A 21337-nucleotide genomic window follows, 5' to 3' on the forward strand; every position below is an offset into this window, starting at 1 on the left:
GCTGATACAAACACCGATGCTGACACTTTACGTGCAAATTCACTCCCCCCACCCTACCACAGTAATAAATATAAAACCTTTTATTTTTTTATTATTTTTATACTTTCTAAAACCCATTAGCACAGAGATTAACACTAAAAATAACCTAGTTCCAACCTTGATCTAAATGATCTATGTATTTTATCTTGTTATTATTATTTTTTTGAAAACTATTTTCTTAACAAATTTTTACAACTTTATTTAATCTTTTAGCAAAGCGAATTTACACTTTGCACAGGAACTTTCCCTTTGGTTAGTGAAAGTTAGGGGAAGCTCTGCTGAATTAAATCATCCAATCATGTACAAGGAAAAAAAAAAAGAAAGGAGAAAAAAAAGTCACTAAGGGGTCTATTCACAAAGCTGCAGAAGGATCTGGCCGTAGCTTCGGCCGATCCTTCGGCTAGCCTCGGCCCCAGGACCCCTTCGGTTCAGGAGAACCGAGGGGGTGCTGTACGGGCTATTCACAATAGCCCGTAGAGCTCCCGATCACAGCCGAGCGGCTCAGTCGAGCCGATCGCATATGCCTCGGCTCAGCTGAGCCGTGCTGAAAGCCGAAGCTGGCCGAGCGGCCGGCCATTGGCCGGCCGACAGCCTGCTTCTGAAGTTCCCATGCAAAGTGAAAATTCACATGAACAACGGGCAATGTGAACATGGTTTATGGCTTTAGTACATCAACCATGTATCTCTTTCTCATCACTGATGAAGGAGTAAGATGCAGGGTAGTCTTCCATTCATAGTGATCACTGCGAATGGCTATTACAGTGATCACATGACTGTGAGTTTCTCCTACCAGATCCGGATCATTAGTCCGAGACTAGGAGCTGTTGGTGACAGTTGGTCTTGGTGCTGGGGGTGCGTGATCTAGCCCCTTTGGAGCACAAACACATTTATATGTATATACAGTATATATGCATACTTAAGGAATGTACATGTCTTACTTGAATCACAAATCTGAAAAATAAGGGGACTATTTCTACTGAAAATTATTCATGCTTCTAGGCCAACTGTACATCCCAAACTACTGGTTTATATAACAAATACAGCTGTTTCAGGCTTCTTGGTCATCATCAGTACTGTGCATGAAAGCAATGGCTTCCATGAAGTAGGACCTGGGGAGCAAAGAGAAGGTGCAACCCGACAATTTATCTTAAGGTGAACCCAAAAGAACCAACAATCCCACCACTGAACTAGTGCAAAGCATATATACTGTATACACAGTCTTTTTTTTTCCAAAATAGATTTTTATTTGGTTTTGTAGAAACAGCAAGCACAAGTAGTGCCAACAGAACAATGCGAACAAAAATGAGCACTCAGTAGTGCTAAGCAAGAGGTGTTACATTCGCAACAACAGTAATCAACATCACAGTAGGTCATCGCTTTGTATCAGTCATAATTGGCTTTAATAAGAGAGATCGGAAAGAGAATAAAGAAAAAGACAGAGAAGGCAAAGCAGAAATAAGAAGAGGAAGATTCACACATCATTATGTCTTAGGGGTCCACCCTAAGACACTTTCCACTTTTTGTGGAATGAGGGTAGGGTACTACTTTTGATCGCATGTAGTCTCTCGAGATCGTAGTGCAGGTTTAGAGTTTGATAGGTTTCATGCACAGAAACACTGATCGAGCTTACCTGTAGTAATCTCGCTCCGTTAACCCGTATCGTGAGAGAAGGTGCGGGAAAGGTTGCATACGGAAGTTTTGTAACAGGTCCTGGATCCATCTGATTCCCTTTTTGGACCACTGTTCGTGTGGGAAGTCCGGGATAAGGAGTGCTAGCGTGTGGGAAGTCCGGGATAAGGAGTGCAGAGCTGAAAGTGAGATTGGAGGAGTGACTAGCTGGTCAGAGGGGGGTCTGGTATGCATGGCTACCCGCCAGGCCTGTATAGTAGACTGGATGGGAAGTGAGTACTGGGTCAATGAGGTAGAAGTGCGTGTGTTAAGAAAGGCGAGGGAGTACAGGGAGACTGCCTGGGCTGTCTTTTTGTTTTTTAAATGAACAGATCATACATGATACAAGGAGTCCCACTCTACGTTGGCTAACAAGGCAGCACAGCGGTGCCTGTCTGCCACTATGCTCTCTTACACTGAAAGTTCAGACAGAGTCATGTACTTCTGAGCATACATTTCAGCTTGAGCTATTGAGCACAACAGGCTTTTTTCAACAAAGGAGCAAATGGTATGCTGTAAATATGTGAAAATGAGCCTAATGTTAAAGAAGAATTTAAAATTTGAATATGCTATAAGTAATATTGACTTAATCTAAACATTTTTAAAAAAAATGCATTTTTTAAAGGCCTAATCATAATAAATCTCAAAAATATGAACAAGCCACCATATGTTGTCTTTAATATAGCGATTCAATCATTTATAGTTCAATGTCTTTTCATTTAGTTTATATAAACCGGGTTTAACAATTTGTGAAACATTTTTTTACCTTTTAATTTGTAACATCCGTTACATACTGAGGTTGTTCTGACTGATCATATCCAAATGTTTGCTATACAACTTTGTTATTATGTACAAATGTATAAATAGTCTCATGGCGTCACCCCTAAAAGGCGTGCTAAAAAGAATGTTTCTTGATAAATGCGCCTCAGTGTACGCTGGTAGCATAACCAAAAATGCAACTTGGCAGGAAGCAGATGGCGTGCTTAATGTAAGAGTAGGCTTTGTTAGTCAAGGGAAAAAAGATTTTCTGTCCAGCACTGGCCTTAGAGATCTCAAAGGAGAGTAAGTCAATTTAAAGCTGTCCACAGAATGAAAAATGTGTAAATATTTTGAACAAACATGGAAGTAAATGTTTTAAATGATTACAAAGTTGTTTATTCCGATCCTACAATTCATTACCTTAGCCAAAAACAATCTTCAAGTCTCTAAATACCACTGAACATTTGGACACAAAAAGCAGCACACAATGTTTATTAGGAAGTAGTGTTTTTTCCAGAGAGGAGCTAAGGAAAAATCTAATAGGCAGATGTTTGTGCCCTACAACTTACTAACTAAAATGAAAGGAACTTTACATAGGATTTTCAACAAAAGCAGAGGGGTCCCTACCCTACACTGAAAAAAACAACAGCGAGACCTGGTTTTCTTGTTTTAGAGTGTATGTATAGTAATAATTTTTTTCGTTTTGGATAACATAGGGTATTTTATTGTTTTGGTTTATGCACTTCTGTTGGGGAAACTTCCCTTCAATTCCTGTTCTTGAGACGCAACTGGAGGTGTATAGAAATCTTTACAAAGCAAAGGCAGTTCACCTTTTAAACAGTGTGACCACAAGTCACCAGAACAAATGTCCCATTGGAAGATTTCCCATCACCTTGTGTTTTCGATTTCCCTTCCCTTTCATCTTGGTGACAATGGCCAGCAGGATAAATAAGGAGGGTGAATTTACTTAGCAGGGAGAAATACACCAATAAAAACTTTACAGGGGTTTTAATTCCTCACTACTCTAACCAATACTAAAAAAATAGGATTTTTCTGTACTCGCTGTAAAATCTTTTTCTCTGCATTCATTGGAGGACACAACACCTGTCCGTATGTGTACATACTTGTGTTCTTGTTATTTGCACTGCTATGCAATGTAACGGAGTTGTCCACAGCTGTGAAAGAGGTTTGGCCACCAGCAGGGGCCACCTCCTGGGCTGTCTTTTGTGCATCTAACGTCCTATGGTGATATATCTAGTCAGTGATTAGCTAAAGCAGAGCTGTGGCCACAATGAAAAAAGTTTTGTTTATACACTTATTTTAAACACTGGAACCCAACAATGGAGGTATAGTGAAGTTGCATTACTAAATCAGTAGAAGCCACTTAGCAAAGTAAATGTTAATACATAAGGTGAAGCTGAGTTCATGGTAAAAACCCAATGATATGCTAGCAAAATTCTGTTTATATTCTTGCACGTGATTGGGTATTCAAAGTAAACACATGTTTAACCCTTGCTGACCGGGGTGTTTACACCCCCTTCCTGTCTAGGCCATTTTTCAGTATTCAGCGCTGCGGTACATCATGCAACGTTGTACTGAAATTAATTTATACCATTTTTTAGGGAGACATAGAGCTTTCTTTTGGTTGTATTTAATCACCACTGCGGTTTTATTTTTTACTATATAACAAAAAAAGTACCGAATATCAACAAAAAAACAGTTTTCCCTTTATAATGTTAATAAAAATGTATTATTACTCAATTTTTTGGTAAAATGTAAAAGACGGGGTCACATCGGGTAAATAGACACCAAACATGTGAAGCCTTCAAAATGGGTGCGCCCGCGAAATCGCAAAAAACTACCATAGCCAAAATTGGTCATAGGTGACGCTTAAAAAGATTTTACCGCTCATTAGTTTAATGTTATCAGTGATTGATGGCTCTAGAATTGTTGCTCTCACTTCGACGTTCGCGGCGATATGTAACATGTGCGGCGTAATTGGCGCAATCGTCGTTTTTGGGTGTAGGCGCATCTAATGCATTTGTGTGCATCTATGTGGGGGTGGGAGACTTTTAAAAAACAATTGTGGGGATTTTTTGTGTGTGGAAATTTTATTTAGTGAGCAATTTTTTTTTAACAACTTTATTGTTATCACATAGGGGATCAGAATTCCCCTATTTGATATCAAATTACACTGACAGGTCCCCTTTATGGAGACATCAGGGGTCTCTAAGACCCCTAATGTCACCTGGGGACCCCCAGAGAAGCTGATGAAGCACAGATCTGCTTTATCAGCTTCTCTCTGGTTTCTGTACAGGAGAGTGACAGAGGAATGCGGAAGTGATGTAGTAAACATCACATCTTGCATTTAGAGACCGGGGAGGAGAGCGGAGGGAGATCGTGTACTGATCTCCCTCCGTTCTCTCGTGCACGGAGCCACACTGCCGGTCCCGGATCAGACACCTGGGATCGCGGGGACAGCGACCACAGGAAGAGGTAAGGTGGGCGCCCACAGACACTTGCATCATGGCCTGCAAATGGCCATCGCTGGCCGTTTAAAATTCTTTTGGTTTCCCGCCAGAATTCCCCAGGGGGCACGCGCGAGCGGGCGCAGGCACGAAGGATGTCTAAACACGCCCGGAGATTCACCATCTTTATTCGTCCTGGTGACTAATATAATTTAAAGTGAAAGGAAATTCCACATATTGGATTGTCACCAGAATATGAATAGTTGGAAAATCTTCCAATGGGGCCACTGGGATGATCCTTCTGACCACGGGGGATTTCCCTCACTTTGGAGAGATTTCCTCTCACTTTCTGTTGTGATTGGCTATTGCAAGGAATTTGAAGGGAAATCTCAACAATGGGACACAGATGGCAAAAAAAGCTGACATGGGTTATAACAGTGTTGAAAAACAAGTTTTGGCTGCAGTTCTACTTTAAATCAACCCCAGTGGCTTCCACAGATAACAATTAGGGTTGATTCACTGAAGGAATAGAGGCTGTTTACTTAAGAGGTAAATGTTGGTAAATAAGGTGACAAAGTAAATGCGGTGAGAATACGATGGGATTGTTGAGCTTGCATTGCGAATACATTTACGTGTAAGTGTACATTGTGTGTGTGTAATCGAGATCCTGATATATTAGCCTGTATATCAGGCAAAGCAGTATATCAGCAATATGTAACCCAGGTGTAAGAGACTCACAATGACACTCTACTGCCTGCAATAGTGTATCTATTCATTAGGTAAAATAATGTAATATTTATTTTCAATATTTCATATTTATTCAACTAAATTTTTTTTGCAAATGTAATTGTTTTACTCCATTTGTAATAAATGCAAATATCAGTATTTAATAGAATGACAAACGCATGCAGAAACAAGCATTCAAAAGTTTGAAATTCACAAAGACATTTACTTTAGTTTACAACAGTAATAATTATTCCAAACACTATGGGGTCTATTCACAAAGCTGCCGAAGCATCTGGCCGTAGCTTCGGCCGATCCTTCGGCTAGCTTCGGCCCCAGGACCCCTTCGATTCACAATAGCCCGTACAGCTCCTGATCACGGATGAAATCAGCCGTACCAGCCTGAAGTGAATAGCCGAACAGTGTTCGGCTCACTTCACTTCTGATCGGTCAGAATAGACCCCTATTTGTGTTCACTAGAAATACACCATACGTTCTTTTAGGGAAAGGGAATAGACAATAGCAGCATTTCATTTAAATGATTTTCCCTTCTTTTTTCCTCCACCCCATCCTCCACTGAGTAGAACTGGATTATCTCGAAATGAGATGCGTTCCTTTCGTTGGGGTCCTGAATTAGTTTTCACTGGAGTAAATGCATTTCGGTCTAAAGTGTAAAAGGACAAACATGTAAGTATTTTAATTAAATGCAGCCTTAATTATTAAGCCATTGCAAAAGAAAACATAGCAATAACAAGCCGACATGAATACATTTCTAATATTGAACAAAAAAACAGCACAGTAAGAAGTAGATCTACTTAGTGTGTTGGTTCTCTTCATTATTGGATTTTGCACAGTAGCACTGTAGCTATGCACCCACCCTCCACAAATGTGTTAGATGCCCGCCTCTGAATACTATGGTTCCTTTTGCCAGCCACTAGGTCAATATTGTGTCCTGTAGTGATGGGTAAGTGAGAGGAACCACCCAGTGCAGAGGGAAGGCATGCATATGACACTCCTGATAGTGTTGGATACAGATGATTCTGCCGGCAGCGGTAGCTCTGTAACAGAATAGAGATCTGCATGTTATTTTACAGGTTCTGCTTTTCAGTTTTTTGGACGCAAAAAGCTGGACTTGTGCTCCAGTCCTGTGACTCTAATTCGAATGAGATCTTGCCATCTGTCTGTTATAGCCAGGAGGAAGCATTTTCTTTGTTTCCTCTCTCTGGCGATCAGACTGCAACTCTTTAATTTGTACAGTAAGCACCGCTACAAGCTTGCTCCCGTGATGAACTACAATCTCAATACGAATGAGTAAACTAAACGTGAAATTGCAGTTTATCACAGGAGCGTGCTTGGAGTGGTGACTACTTTACAACACACACAGGGACCATGGGGAACAAAAGTAGCCACCCTCCAGAAGGAAGGACAGTATTAGCACCAATTCAGAGATGATTTGAGTATCTACAGCCGAGTGATAAACAAATAAGTTACAAATTTGTTATCAGGTGAGGTAGTTAAATGCATTTTTTAAGATTTAACTCTGAAGTTTAGTGTCACTTTAACCACTTGCCGTCCGCCCGTTGTAAAAAAACGGACGGACGACACTGCAGCATTGGTGGGTTGCCGTCTCCAGACGGCATTTTTTTTCTGCGCGGGCGCGCACGGCCAGGAAAGACCCGACCAATGCAAACACCCGTTACCGGGTGTTATAAAAAATAAAAGTCACATATAAAAAAGTAGAATAAAATAAAAATCACATATAAAAAAAGTAAACCCCCCCCCAAATGTTTAACTCCCCCACCCCCACGTTTACGCAGATATAAACGTAAATACGCGTCCGATGCACCAGCACGCAAAATGTCAACTGGTTAAAGGAGAACTATGGGGTTAGGGCTTTTCCCCATAGTTCTCATTAGGGTAACGGGAGGACACAAACTAGCGTCCTCCCATCACCCTAAGCTCAGTATACCGCGAGCTACAGCTCGCGGTATACTGAGATGCCGCAGCTTAAGCAGATCCCGACAATTATGTCTGGATCCGCCCAGCTGCGTGAGTGACAGCTGGCTCTGCCTATCTGGAGGCAGAGCCAGCTGTACCCTCCCCCTCCCCCGTCCGTTCTGCCAGTCAGCGCTGGAGGATCGAAGCGGGGAGGGGGAATCCAGTCCCTCCCCTGTCACGGCAGAGAGCCGTGACAGGATCGAGAAGTGAGCGAACACCGGTATGTGTTCACTCACTTCCCGATCTACTGAGCCGATCTGTGAAAGTTTCATTGTTACAGGTCGGCTAGAACTATGAGGTGAGTGAAAAGCACTCACCTAATAGTTCTCCTTTAACATTGGAGCAAGTCACATTTACCACTTGATACTTTCAAGTCAGTACTCTCAGTTTAGTTATGTCTGTTTGCCTGTACAAGTGAAGGGGTCTAGATTGCCACCGGAGGGCAAGAAATGTTGACAAGCATTTTATTAGCAGAGAATGAGGGTTTCTGCTAGTGTTTTGGGCATGTAAGTGTTTAATTTGACTCTTTATTTTGTACATCATCCTTGGGTATATTTATGCCTAAATACTGCTTCACTTTTTAGTGAAAATATTATCTGTGGGATGTTACAGCCTAGTTTTTTAGACTAGATTAGAGATATGATGGGATATTGGGGACATTAGGTTAACCTTGTACCAAGTAAATTTTAATCTATAACTATAAAGCTGGCTACAAACTGAGCAAATTTTGGACGGTTCTTGATGAACCGGTCTAAAATTGGCTCAGTAGTTGGCCCTGTCTGCCACCTTCTGCCTAAGATCCTTTAATTGAAAAAATCAAAGGAGCCAGGCAGAAAAATGACAGCCGAACAGGGCCTGCAGACTCTGTTCAGGTATTTTGACAGCCAGCGGGGCTGGTTTTAAAAATACAATAGCTGGCAGTGGGAGATTCCTCCATTCAAACTTTTTAGATTGGATGGGGGAATTTGTTAGATTTTTTTGGTAAGTCCAAAAGCTCAATGAAAGAAAATCTACTAGTCTACACCCAGCTTAAGTATAGAACTTACCTCTGAGGCTTTTTACCTACTTGCTGACCTGGGTGTTTACACCCCCTTCCTGTCCAGGCCATTTTTCAGTATTCAGCGCTGCAGCATGAAATTGCAAAAAACTACCATGCCTAAAATTGGCCATAGGCGACGCTTAAAAAGCTTTTACCACTCATCAGTTTAGTGTTATCAGTGATTGATGGCCCGAGAATTATTGCTTGCACTCCAATGTTCGCAGTGATATGTAACATGTGCAGCGCAATAGGCGCTAATTGTTGTTTTTGCACATAGGTGCGCCCGAAGTATGTTTGCATGTGTATGTGGGGGCGGGGGACTTTAACATTTTTAAAATTGTTTTTATATGTGACTTAATTTTTTTGTAACTAATTTTTTTTACCTTTTTTTTTAACTTACCGTATATACTCGAGTATAAGCCGTCCCGAATATAAGCCGAGGTACCTAATTTTACCACAAAAAACTGGGAAAAAGTATTGACTCGAATATAAGCCGAGGGTGGGAAATGAGGCAGCTACTGGTAAGCGAGGTAAGTAGGAAGAAACCTGACCAGCTCGAGACGCTGACTCGAGTATAAGCCGAGGGGGGCACTTTTTAGCAAAAAAAATGGGTTGAAAATCTCGGCTTATACTCGAGTATATATGGTAACTTTATTGCTATCACATAGGGGGCTATCAAGCTCCCCTATGTGATAGACAATTTACAGTGACAGGTTCTCTTCATGGAGACATCAGGGATCTTTAAGACCCCTAATATCACCTAGGGATCCCCCAGAGAAGCTGATGAAGCAGATATCTGGTTCATCAGCTTCTCCCTGGCTTCTGTAGCCGGGAATGACAGCTGAATGCGGAAGTGATGTAATGTAATCACTTCCTGCATTCAGAGTACGGAAAGAAGATCAGAGGGAGATCGTGCACTGATCTCCCTCTGATCTCCTGTGACAGAGCCGCTGTGCTGGTCCCAGGCCCGCACCGGGCACAGCGGAGCTTGGGAACGGCGGCGGCAGAGGGCGGGGCGCACACCCGCACGCATAATACAAGTGATCAGCATCTCTATAGCCGCCGTAACGCAGGCATGTAAACAGCCATCGCTGGCTGTTTACATTTCAAGCAGATTGCCTGGTCATGCGCGCCAGCTAGCCATGAGTGGGGCAGGAAAGAATGTTTAAAAACGCCCACATTCAAAAGCCACAGTTCAGCCGTCGGCTGGGCAGCAGATGGATAGATGAAATACTAAAAAAAATACATTATCAAGTAATCTGATTGCTTAACCACCTTACGTCCATGGCCGTATGTGAACGGCCGGACGGAAGTCTGCTAGGAGCGGGAGGGCGTCTTAAGACGTCCTGCCAAATCCCTCCTCTCGTGTGCGGCACTCAAATTTTTTTCATTACCCAGGTACATGTTATATCTTAGCATCTCAACAAAGTCCAAATCCCATTCGCACTGCCACGGTCTCAAAACCACAAGGTATATGTGGTGCCCAGGTGACCACACGGATGGCGCCGTGCAAAACACTAATAGTAAATAAAAGTAATTCACCGGCACACACTTGAAGGGTTTTTAAAGTATTGATATGTTTATCCAATACCCAATGTCACATACTGTCATACGGTGCTAACGTTTTGGGTCCGCACAGGGATCCTTCATCAGAGCGGCAGTGAGCGGTATTGGATAAACATATCAATACTTTAAAAACTCTTCAAGTGTGTGCCGGTGAATTACTTATATTTACTATATCTTAGCATCTGTCATATGAAGAACAACACATCATATCAGCAGTGGTAACAACATTACAGTCATGCAAAGGGCACAGTTTGTGCAAGAGATTGCCCTCCAATCTCATCTTATTCTCAAAAATATGCATGTAACATATCCTAAAACATTTGATTATCATTATTCATTACTTACTTGATGCTGATGAGGGGGGGGGTGATGTGTTTCTCTGAATTTCCAAATTCCTTCCTCTGTACTGAGATAAGGTACTTCCAGACTTTACAGAAACCAGGTCTAAATCATCAGCTTCCCTACTCAACGTGTTAGCCTAAAGGCAGTCAAATATAATAAACAAAATGGGTTTACTTAAAAAAAAATTAAATGTGGAAAATCATTTAGCCAACACACACACTAATATACAGTAGAGCAACTTGCTGAGCTAAGCTATCTGCTGACCAGTTCCTTTTGCTTAATGCATAATAACCTCTTTTAAGTTGACGATTGTCACTGTTTCTCAACATAATTTAAAACCAAATTTAAAATCGCAATAACAGAAAATATACTAATTACAGCAAATTCAAATTTTGACTGCATAAGGCTAAGCTACAAGAGCAATTTTAATCTCTTGCTACTGAGATTTAACCACTTGATGGTAGTCACCACATTACATTTCAGGTAGGCAGGAGATTTTTTTTAGTAACTCAGTCCTGCTATTAAAATCGCTAGTGATTATTTGTTAGATTTTGCAATTGATTGTAGCTAAGCAAATGAATAAAACGGCTCCCTATGGCATAACCTACACATATAATGGTATTCTGTAGTAAACAATCGCATAAGAATGGAGCACTGTGCGGTCATTTATTTCTAGTGCCAACCATTTATGCAGCGCTTTACATCAGTTCCTGCCCTCAAGGAGCTTACACTCTAAGGTCCCTATTGCACAGGCATACAGGGTCAGTTTAGACAGGAGCCAATTAACCTACCAGCATGTCTTTGGAGTGTGGGAGGAAACCAGAGTACCTGGAGGAAACCCATGCAACCACAGCGAGAATGTGCAAACTCCTTCCACGTGTCCTGACCACGCGCTGCCCTTATTGATCGCTACTACATGCTACATGTTTATATACCAACATCACACAAATTTTTAGTACAAGTGGCAACAGGTTGAGTGCCTGCCTCAAACTATTACTCTGTGCAGCAAAAAAAAATGAAAAAAATAATAGAAAACATGCTTCTTAGTGTATATGATAGACAAATCATATCACAACATTTGATCCTCATTGCTTACTATTACATTTCAGTTTGAATTAATAGATATGTACAAACATATTCATTGGTGAACGATATGCTTCCAGCTTTTCAGTTTTCAAAAGGTGCAAATACAAACACAGTTTAAAAAAAATGTGCCTCAACAGAATGATGTATGATGATTTCTTGGCACATATAAATCACAAACAGTTTTCTATCTGTAATAACTAATAATGACTATGAAACCATGAATAACAAGCATGTAAATTGCACAATGGAGTTCTGGTTTTTTATATAAACCATGTGACTTGCTGAACTATATAGCTTGCAAAGAAACACCTTGATACAATTACAGACCTATTATTTAACGTTTGCCATACGTTATCTATATCATCGCGGCTGACAGTTCTACAGTGTGTGTGTAACACATGGCCACTTATTGTATGCAAATGTATTCAGAGCACTTGGCAGCTGAAATATTATCAGAAAATGCCCCTTACATGTAAATACAGTACAGTATCTTACCACGAGCTGAACTCTTCCACCATTTAAGACGTCATGATTCAATTCGGGCAAGAAACGCTTACTGTAACAGAAGAAACACAAGATATAATACTTCAACGTGACTTTTTAAGCAATAAGTGGAGAGCACAAAACAGAAAGCTGGTTTAGTAGACCAATATGACAAACCACATATTTTCATGCCTATATTTTAACACAAACTGTACTTGTTTCTATCCATAAAGAATGCAACTGGCCAGTTGGAGCTGTGGTCTAGATGTGGTCTGTGGTAAAATGAAAGCATCATCATAGATGGTAAATGCATGAAATAAAAACACCACTAGCATGGATAGAAAAACACTGTAATAATATATTATGTGATATTTTACTAAAACTCATGGAACAGTGGATAGAAACCTAGCCCCTTGTTCAACATGGAAAAGTCCAGCAAGCCACAGCAGTCACCACTTTCAACTGTTTCCACAGTGAAAAAAAATCGAATCTGATAAAAGGTGAAATGTGATTATTTACTATGGTTTTTTTTTTAGTTTACTTAACGTACTAAAAGTTATCATTCCTGTTTGAAGCACCTTATTATTTAATGCTGTCTGTGGTAAGCCATGCCAAATTAGCATCCCTGTTCGCAGCTTCTAATTACAAAAAATCTGCACACTCAGTGATGTCAAATTCTCATTACTGGTTTCAGCTCCTCATTAAACCCTAAGGGGTCTATTCACAAAGCTGCCGAAGGATCTGGCCGTAGCTTCGGCCGATCCTTCGGCTGGCTTCGGCCCCAGGACCCCTTCGGTTCAGGAGAACCGAGGGGGTGCTGTACGGGCTATTCACAATAGCCCGTACAGCTCCCGATCAAGCTTCAGAACATTTTTTAGTTCGAGGGTTCAGAGCAATTTTGTCATTTTTGCTATGCGTTTGTTTCACCATCATTTCCATCTTCCTCATTGATTGTACCTACACATGTTATATTCCGTTTTTTTAAAGGGCAAAATGGGCTTCAATTTAATGTGAGATATGCCTATATAAATTCTTATTTTTTTTAATAATAAATACAAAAATAAATACAAAGAAATTGAAAAAAATATTTTTTTCTCAGTTTTGGCAATATTAATGTGTGCATAATTAGTGTAGCTAACAGAAAGTAATTCATAATAAACTATTTTATTTGTCCTTATTTATAGGGTATATCATATGTCTGGAATTTCAGTTCATTTTGGGAGATATAGGTCACAATATACAAGGAGTGATATACAATTTTAGTGTGGAACAATTGTAGAATATGGTATGTTTGTTTCCTAACTTTGATAGCCTCCTATGCACTATATTTTCTTATTATTTTATTAAACATTTTTTTTAGGTTTTTAAAAAATGTTTTGCCTTTTTTAAAATTGTTAAAAATGTTTAAAATTTAAAAAAAAATGGTTAAAACTTTTTTTAAACTAGGAGGCACTAAGGGGTTCATTTCTTAATTTACATGGGCTTTTGATACTAAGGGGGGTTATTCACAAAGGAGCTGAAGGATATAGCAGTAGCTTCGGCTGATCCTTTGGCTCAATTCACAATAGCCTGTACAGCAGCCGAACAGCTCAGCATAGCCAAATGCATATGTTTTGGCTCACTTGAGCTCAGACACCGCTGAAGTGGGGAGAACAATCTGCTAAAGCAGACCGTTCTCTTTGCAAATTGTAAACAAATATTTAAAAAATGGAGCGGGGTCCCCCTCCCAATCCATATCAGACACTTTAGGTCGGGTAGGAAAGTTAGGAGGGACCCTGAGTTAAAAATAAAAAAAATGTGCAGGGTTCCCCACAAAAGTAAAACCAGCCCCTTTAGGTCTAGTAGGAATTTTAAGGGGGAACACCACCCCCAAAAAACAGAAATTAAAAACGTGGGGTCCCTGAAGATTCCCAACCAGACCCCTTATCTGAGCACAGGCCTGGCAGGGCAGGAACGGGAGGCAGGGGACAAGCGAGCGCCCCCCTCCCTGCATCATACCATTGGGAGGGTGCCTTTCCAAAAAGTAAATAATGAGCCCACACTTTCTTGACAACTCTGCAAAAAACAAGTTTAGTTTTGGATCAATTTGGATTTTTATTTCTATCATTGTTTGGATCCGAAATTTGATTTGGCTTATTCAGATTTCAGATCCGTCCCAGTTTTAATTTTGGAACAAAGTCACATGACCTTGTAAAGCAACCCCCAACGACTCAAAAAACCCTATCTGATTGGCCAGAGAACAGTCACATGTCCGCTTTAGTTTTGAACAAAATTCGGATGGATCTGAATTTTTGTTAAAGGAACATTCCGATGCGTTCGTATTCAGACTCATTCAAATTCAGAAATTCGGATGCATCCGAATTTAACGAAATTCATACGAATCAGAACAAAACAAAATTTACATGTCTAGTATTCAGCAAAGTCAAAATTTCAGTCCTGCTTGCAGCACTATATTACATTAGGCTGAATGTATTCAGCAATATTAGATTGCAAGCTTAGCAGAGTAACCTACTACTATAGTCCCGTTAGGCTACAGGACTTTTTTTAACCAGCACACATTCCAATGGCTCATTTACCCTGCACAGCATGTCTGCTTGCCTTCTACTGCTTCTTTGCAAGTTGATAATAGGCTTATAATAAGCCTCACAGTGTTGGCTCTTTGAGTAAAAAAAAAACAAAAAAACAACTTAAACAAAGCAGGGACACTGGTTATTGTACACCTTGATAGGCATTCACCATGTGGCTTTATAAACCCAATAGGCTCACATGGCACTGTGTGCCTTAAATAGACTTACATTTAATCTTGTGAAGACAGCACCTCCTGTACAAGGTACCTATATCGAAATACATACACCTGGGTAACTTCAGTTGTCATTTATTTCTATAACGATTTCCAGGACTGCCCTACAGAAGTCTGCTGTCAGAGAGTCTCCATATAATACATCAGCAATCTCACTTAAAGAACTCCAGGTTCAAACTCACCCGAAGGTCCGAGTCAGCTAGCTGTCACAGCGCTCCCTCCAGCCTCTCTCTTCCTTTGCTACAGAATTGGAATGTTCCTCAGCGCACCCACGTTCATACACTGTGTATAGAACGTGATGATTTATGGGGGAGGAGGAGAGGGAGTGAGGCTCCAGGGACCAATCAAAGAGCAAGCCGGCTCCTCGGTTCAAGTATAACTTTTTTTTAAAAACGTACACAAAAATTAACAGTCAACCGTTGCAGTGCGGAGGTAGGTTTAAATTTTATAGAAAACAAACAAGAATAAGATATCAAGAAGGTCCTTACCATTTAGGTGTTGTAGAATGGGTTGATTCTACATCTACACACTGTGTATGGAGCCACTCATATGTAAGCTCCTTGCTTCTTGCTAATGTCTCCAAGGATAATTCATTCTGACTCCATGATTCTAAACCTTAAATATATAACAAAGATATTATACACAATGTGATGCATTTATTACACTTGATTTATATACTACAGTGTAAATAAAAGAAAAGTTGCATATCAATTCAAGACATGCCAAGGTTATAAATTTAACCTTTTCGCTGCCAAGCCCTCCGGGAATGCTTTTAACCTCAGTTGGCCACACCATTTTTCCCATTGTTTTGGTTTTCTATTGCTGCATTGCTAGCTTTTGGAAAAGACCCCTAAACCATATATTTTCTGAAAGCACAGGTCCGGTAGAATAAAAAGATGGTGCTGCTAATTTTGTAGGTCCTGCGATAATTGCAAAAATGTTTGTCAAATCAATATAAAAACGATAAAAATACACAATTCAATTGATAAAAGCACACTAAAATCAGAATAAATGCACAAAAAAATACTTTTCCAACTAAATCTAAAAGAGAAAACTGTATTGAGTTATTAAATAACAAATACTTGCAAATTTAAAATTGCGCCTGTAAAAAACAGGAAAATGTTATACTTTTCCTTTCCTGACTAGCTCCATGGTAGCACACAAAAATAGGCAATGCCTCCGCCTCCCCAGATCTGATAGGCCCATAACGCATACATTTGAGTCCAACCCAGCCCCCAGCATTACATAACTAGCAACTCTGAATGGGCGGGTACTGTGCTGCCATGGAGCTAGTCAGGAAAGGAAAATTGCGGTAAGTATGAAATACAATTTAACCGGTTTCCCTGACAGCTCCATGTCAGCACACACATGGGAAATAACTTGCAAACAAGGGATGGAATGCTAAGTGATTTAATTACACACAGAAGTAGAAGAGGCAATAACAGTATGCCAAAACTCTACAGTAGACAATGCAGCAGGTTCGATGCGATAGTACCGCATAAACCTATGGATCGAAGACCATGTGGCCGCCTTAGAGATAATCTCAGGAAACACTCGGCTCATGGCTGCCCAAGCAGCTAAAACACTCAGGGTAGAATGAGCAGTCATAGACTCAGGTACCGCCAACCCCTTTGCTGCATACACCAATCACCTTCACCAACCAGGCAGAGATAGTCTTACTCGATGCTTTCATGCCATGCGGGCCCACAGGAATCACGAACAGGAGATCTGAGGCTCTTACTGGCGCTGTGGCTTTGATGTAGGTCTGCAAGGATTTCCCCACATCAAGATGAGTCAATAGAACCTCTGCATCAGGGCAGCAGGTTGGAAGGATCATTTCTTCCCACAGCAACGCTTGTCTCACCGATGTGACAAAAGGCTGCACCAAGGCAAAATTTAAACCTTCCGCTTGAATCTCTTCAGCTTCAGAGGCATAACTATCTGCAGAGACTCAGAGTTGACTTCCTGCCCCTTTGGATGGAATGTGGCTGCACTCACCCAATGTACCTCCATTTGGGAAGTTCCTGCACTGAAGACAAAGTCCCCAAGATAGTCTTGAAATACCTGCTTCATCAGGGAGAAGACCTGCAAATTATCCGCAGTTTTGTCATTAGCTGCCTTCTGAAAGCAATCTTTGCATGCTGTTTTCCCCGGCAATGCTGGATTACTACACACCCAGCACTGATCAGGATGCAGCCGAGAATAACTATAGGGTTCAAAATGACCAAGATTTCCACGCTGCTCCACCAATGCCGATCTATTGCGCTCATTTTCATATCAATCACGAGACAAGTATTGCTCTGGTGAAGGGGACCTGTGTCTTAAAGAAAAAAATCGTTTGTGCAATGTGTTGGTGTGTGTGTTGTGATAAAATGATACAGGTGTACATTTAATCACAACATAGCATATCACAACGCATGACAATGCGTCACAACGCTTTGTCATGCAATGCCACAGTTAAATTAATGTTATTTTGAAAGTAAAAAAAGCAATCACTGTGACCCCTGACATTTCCTTTTTGAACTAGAAAAAGAAATTGAGGACACAGAGTCCTCAATCACCTTTTCTGCAGCCTTAACACTCAATGTATAGAAAGCACTCAGTACAGTATAGATGACTAATGATTTACAAAGTATGAGAGTTGTGCGGTGAGAAAACCTTTCAGTGAAAAGAACAAAAGTTTAATAATAGTAATTTTATAATATTGTATTTCTTGTGCAAGCTAGTCTTCATATTTTTAGTTGTGCCATATTATGATAATGTATTGTGCATGAAACAGTTTTTTTTTTGTACTAACTGCCAGGATTTTCTCTATCAGGGTGACACACTCTTTGTTCTGCAGTGCAGTGAAATGACTGCAGTGTTGTCAGCCTGTGGAAAAGGTTTTAGATTGACATGAAGTTTTCCAAAGAAAGTAAACAATGGACAAATGAATAAAAGCTGACCATTATAACCAGTGGAGAAGAACATTTAACTCAGTTATGTAGCTTGGTTTGGGCTTGTTTTCCCATCAGGCACTTGATGACACAGTGCCTATAGAAGGAAGAAAACATTTAGAAAGAGCTGAACCCCTCTTCCGTTAAGACCACTGAGTCCCACTGACATGTAGGCTTTTCCAAATTGGCCATTGAAGCTTGTTATTATGGATAATTTCTGTCCATGCTGCAGACCTTGACATTTTGATCGAGATACATTTAAAAACATTATCACTAGGAACCCTTTTGAGAGAGCCTCGTGCCCCAACAAGAATCCAGTTTTTCCATGATTGTGGAGAACAACTTTCTGCATGCAGCTGTTACCATTTATCAGAAGTGATGTTCCACAAAATAATAATAATAAAAAAAAACATTCCTAGGGATAGAACAGCTCAATGCCTATGAGGACCAAAGTCTTGGCTTGGCTAGGTTGGAACTGTTCAGCAGATTTTCTTTAAAACAATAATGCCAATTTAAATTACCTATTTTAAAACTACGGTGAGAAGAACAAAAATGTTTTGGTCCGTATAGCTGGGGAAATGAAAAATAGGTAAAAAATTGAGATTAAAAAAAATAAATAATAACAGAAATATTAGAGAATAGAACCTTAAAGAGAACTATGGCCAAACCTTTTTTGGCTGTAGTTTTCTTTAGGGTCACAGGGGTAAAATTTACTAATGTATTCCTCTGACCCAAAACTCAGCACATAGCGGGCTATTGCCTGCTATATGCTGACAGTGCAGAGCTGCACTGCTACTTAAATAACAATTGGCTCTGCCTTTCCATAGGCAGAGCTGACTGTGCCTGCCCCCTCCTGTCTGTCCCTTCAGTCAGCACTGGAGGAAAGGAGAGAGAGAAGAGAGTAATCTTTGCGGGGAGGGTGACTGACAGTCACCACTCTCTGCAGGGATAAGATCGGGAACTAAGTGATCAGCGGTATGTGATTGCTCAGTTCTCGATCAATAGAGACTATGGGGTCTATTCACAAAGCTGCCGAAGGATCTGGCCGTAGACAGCTTCAGTGCCACATCTTGGCTCTAACTATTGGGATGAGTGTATTTCACTCATTCCATAATTCTCCTTTAAATTTAACAATGTTTAAAGGAACCAACCTCAAAGCACTACTGCGAACTGAAAGCGCGATTACTGCAGGTTACAGTTAGAAATGAGAAATGTACTTCCTTTAGACACTTTTATTTATAAAGGCTCTTTGACTATCCTGAAATAAGAATGTAACCATGAAAACAACCTGCATATTGACAACATTTCAATTACAGCTTAAACTACATTAATAAGCGATTCTTAGACGTTACTTTTTAATGCTGACCTGGAATAAGCAATTCAGCAGCCAATACGTCTACCCATATCTAAATTACCAGCGATAGCAGTTAGGAAAGACTGAAAAGTTTAATACTGGAACGTTAGAAAAAGAAACCCCATAGGAAAAAGTCAGTATTTTAGCAGTAATTACAGTAAACAAACGGTAAAGATTTGGATCACGTTATTTGAAAGGTTGAGTCGGAAAAATAAACTCCAGTAAGATGGAGAAACCGCTTCCCAAGGTTTGTAAATGCATTTGTCCTGTGGGCAAGTAGCTACTCAAAACCAGCTGCCATGACAAAATCTTTTATCCTGTGCAAAAAATAAGCTATTGTTTACTGATCAATCGGCAGATAAAAATAAAACAGAGAGATAGAGATCTTGTGTGTGTTATAACCCAATGCCAATCTTTCAGACTGCTCCCAGGAATGTTGGGGGAATTAAAAAATGTATGCTTATATAAAACATATACCAGTAGCCCATAATTTTGTTACACTAAGTCTGCTAGGGTTTTCCCATATGACCTATTTCAGAAAGGCTAATGTTAGTCTCAGTGGTTTACATTGCTCATTGATGGATATGATCCTGGGTATTTGCATATTTTAATGAACTATGAAGACATAACTAATTTATTTCTATAATGGAGAAAACAACATGGGAAATTAATATTTGTATGTTGAAGTGGCAGATTAGGGTATGAGTGATTTTCCAGACTCCATATAAGCTAAAATGATAAATACAGTATTTCTTGTTCAATAAAACAGTGCAAACAGCTACAGCAAGTTAGAAACTGTGTTAACCCATAGCAACAAGATTTTGGTGTACTGTAATTAAATTAGCAATTGTTGGTTTCTTATTGGCTGCCAAATCTATGCATATTGGCCTTTGCCTCAAAAGACAAATGCAAGCAACAGGTGAAAGCAATCAGTAAGTTACTAATGCTAACAAGTAAATACTGCAACCGCCTTAAAATCAGAATTCCCTCAATTTATCTTAATCTTCTCTATAATTTACTTCAACCATATTTTCACAGACCATTTAACAGGGTCAGTAGGAGGGCAGTAGAAGCGCACTTTCTGGATCCTGTGTTGTGTAACTTTCAAGACATATTGGAAGGCAGCAAGGAGCCTGCAGTGGGTATTCCAGCACCTCAAGCAGGTGTGTTCCAGGATTATCAGATAACCAGCCAAAAAGACTGAGATGAATTTACACAGTACATAATGAAAAACTGAAGAACCAAGCAGATATGTTATACTCCCTATGCATCCAATGGCCTCATTGCAAACATTGACTGAAGTGTATATTGATGACTAAACACTGCTAAAGTGTTTGTATAGCCAAAACCTTTTTTTTTTGTTTTAGAGTAGGGATGGGTTTAAACCCCTGCCAGTTTATTTCTTGTGTAACATTGTGGAAATTTCTCTTTATGTTCTGTCTAAATGAAGCAACAAGAAGTTAGTGCAAATCCTGCAAAGTGAGGGCAATTCCCTTCTTGGACAGTTGTCCCCAGAAGAGGCATCCCAATTGGAAGATTTCTTCTTTTGTTTTTTTTTCCTGGAGACAACTCTACAATTTTGGACTTCGTCATTTTCTGTTTCACTGACAATAGTCATTAGGACAGAGTGGTGAATCTCCCCAGTAGGGACACAGGCAGAAATAAAAATGTAACCCTCCTCCACGCCATCCAAAATAAAATAAAAAAAAAAGTTTTGCCTCGAGATACACTTTGAGGGTACGCGTGTAGAAAACAAATAATATGCTTTATTTTCACTATCACATTTTCCTTGGTATGACGATAAAAGGTAGGATCATTTTTTTCGAACATTTCTTCTTCACTACAGGTTTTGTTGTGGAAAAAGTTGTCTTTTTCTACAACACACATTACTCCAATATGGTAATTGTGATTTGTTCTAACAGCAGAATCCTAGAAGCAACAATTTCAAGCTGTTGTACTATTCATAGTGCACAAGTGAAATATTCTTCTGTTCACACATATACTATTCTCACACTCCACTGAGTGGGGTTTATTTGGTAAAGGAGCAGTATGATGCTTTATTTTGTTAAACCTGTG

At 40.1% G+C, this 21337-nt stretch overlaps 1 protein-coding gene across 1 annotated transcript in view; it reads right to left on the bottom strand.

Annotated features, from left to right (window-relative positions):
* Positions 1–6187: 6187 nt before the first annotated feature.
* The window catches only part of LRRIQ1 (leucine rich repeats and IQ motif containing 1), a 122059-nt gene continuing 106909 nt past the window's right edge, over positions 6188–21337 (bottom strand). The window contains exons 23-26 of the mRNA XM_018563201.1: positions 15460–15586; positions 12184–12244; positions 10606–10738; positions 6188–6321 (exon numbers count right to left, since the gene is read on the bottom strand). Coding sequence (XP_018418703.1) covers positions 6188–6321; positions 10606–10738; positions 12184–12244; positions 15460–15586 — 455 coding nt within the window. The remainder of the gene's footprint in view (positions 6322–10605; positions 10739–12183; positions 12245–15459; positions 15587–21337) is intronic.

The sequence above is a fragment of the Nanorana parkeri genome, unplaced genomic scaffold (assembly GCF_000935625.1).
Source record: "Nanorana parkeri isolate BGI_ZX_2015 unplaced genomic scaffold, ASM93562v1 scaffold640, whole genome shotgun sequence".
NCBI classification, from domain to species: Eukaryota; Metazoa; Chordata; class Amphibia; order Anura; family Dicroglossidae; genus Nanorana; species Nanorana parkeri.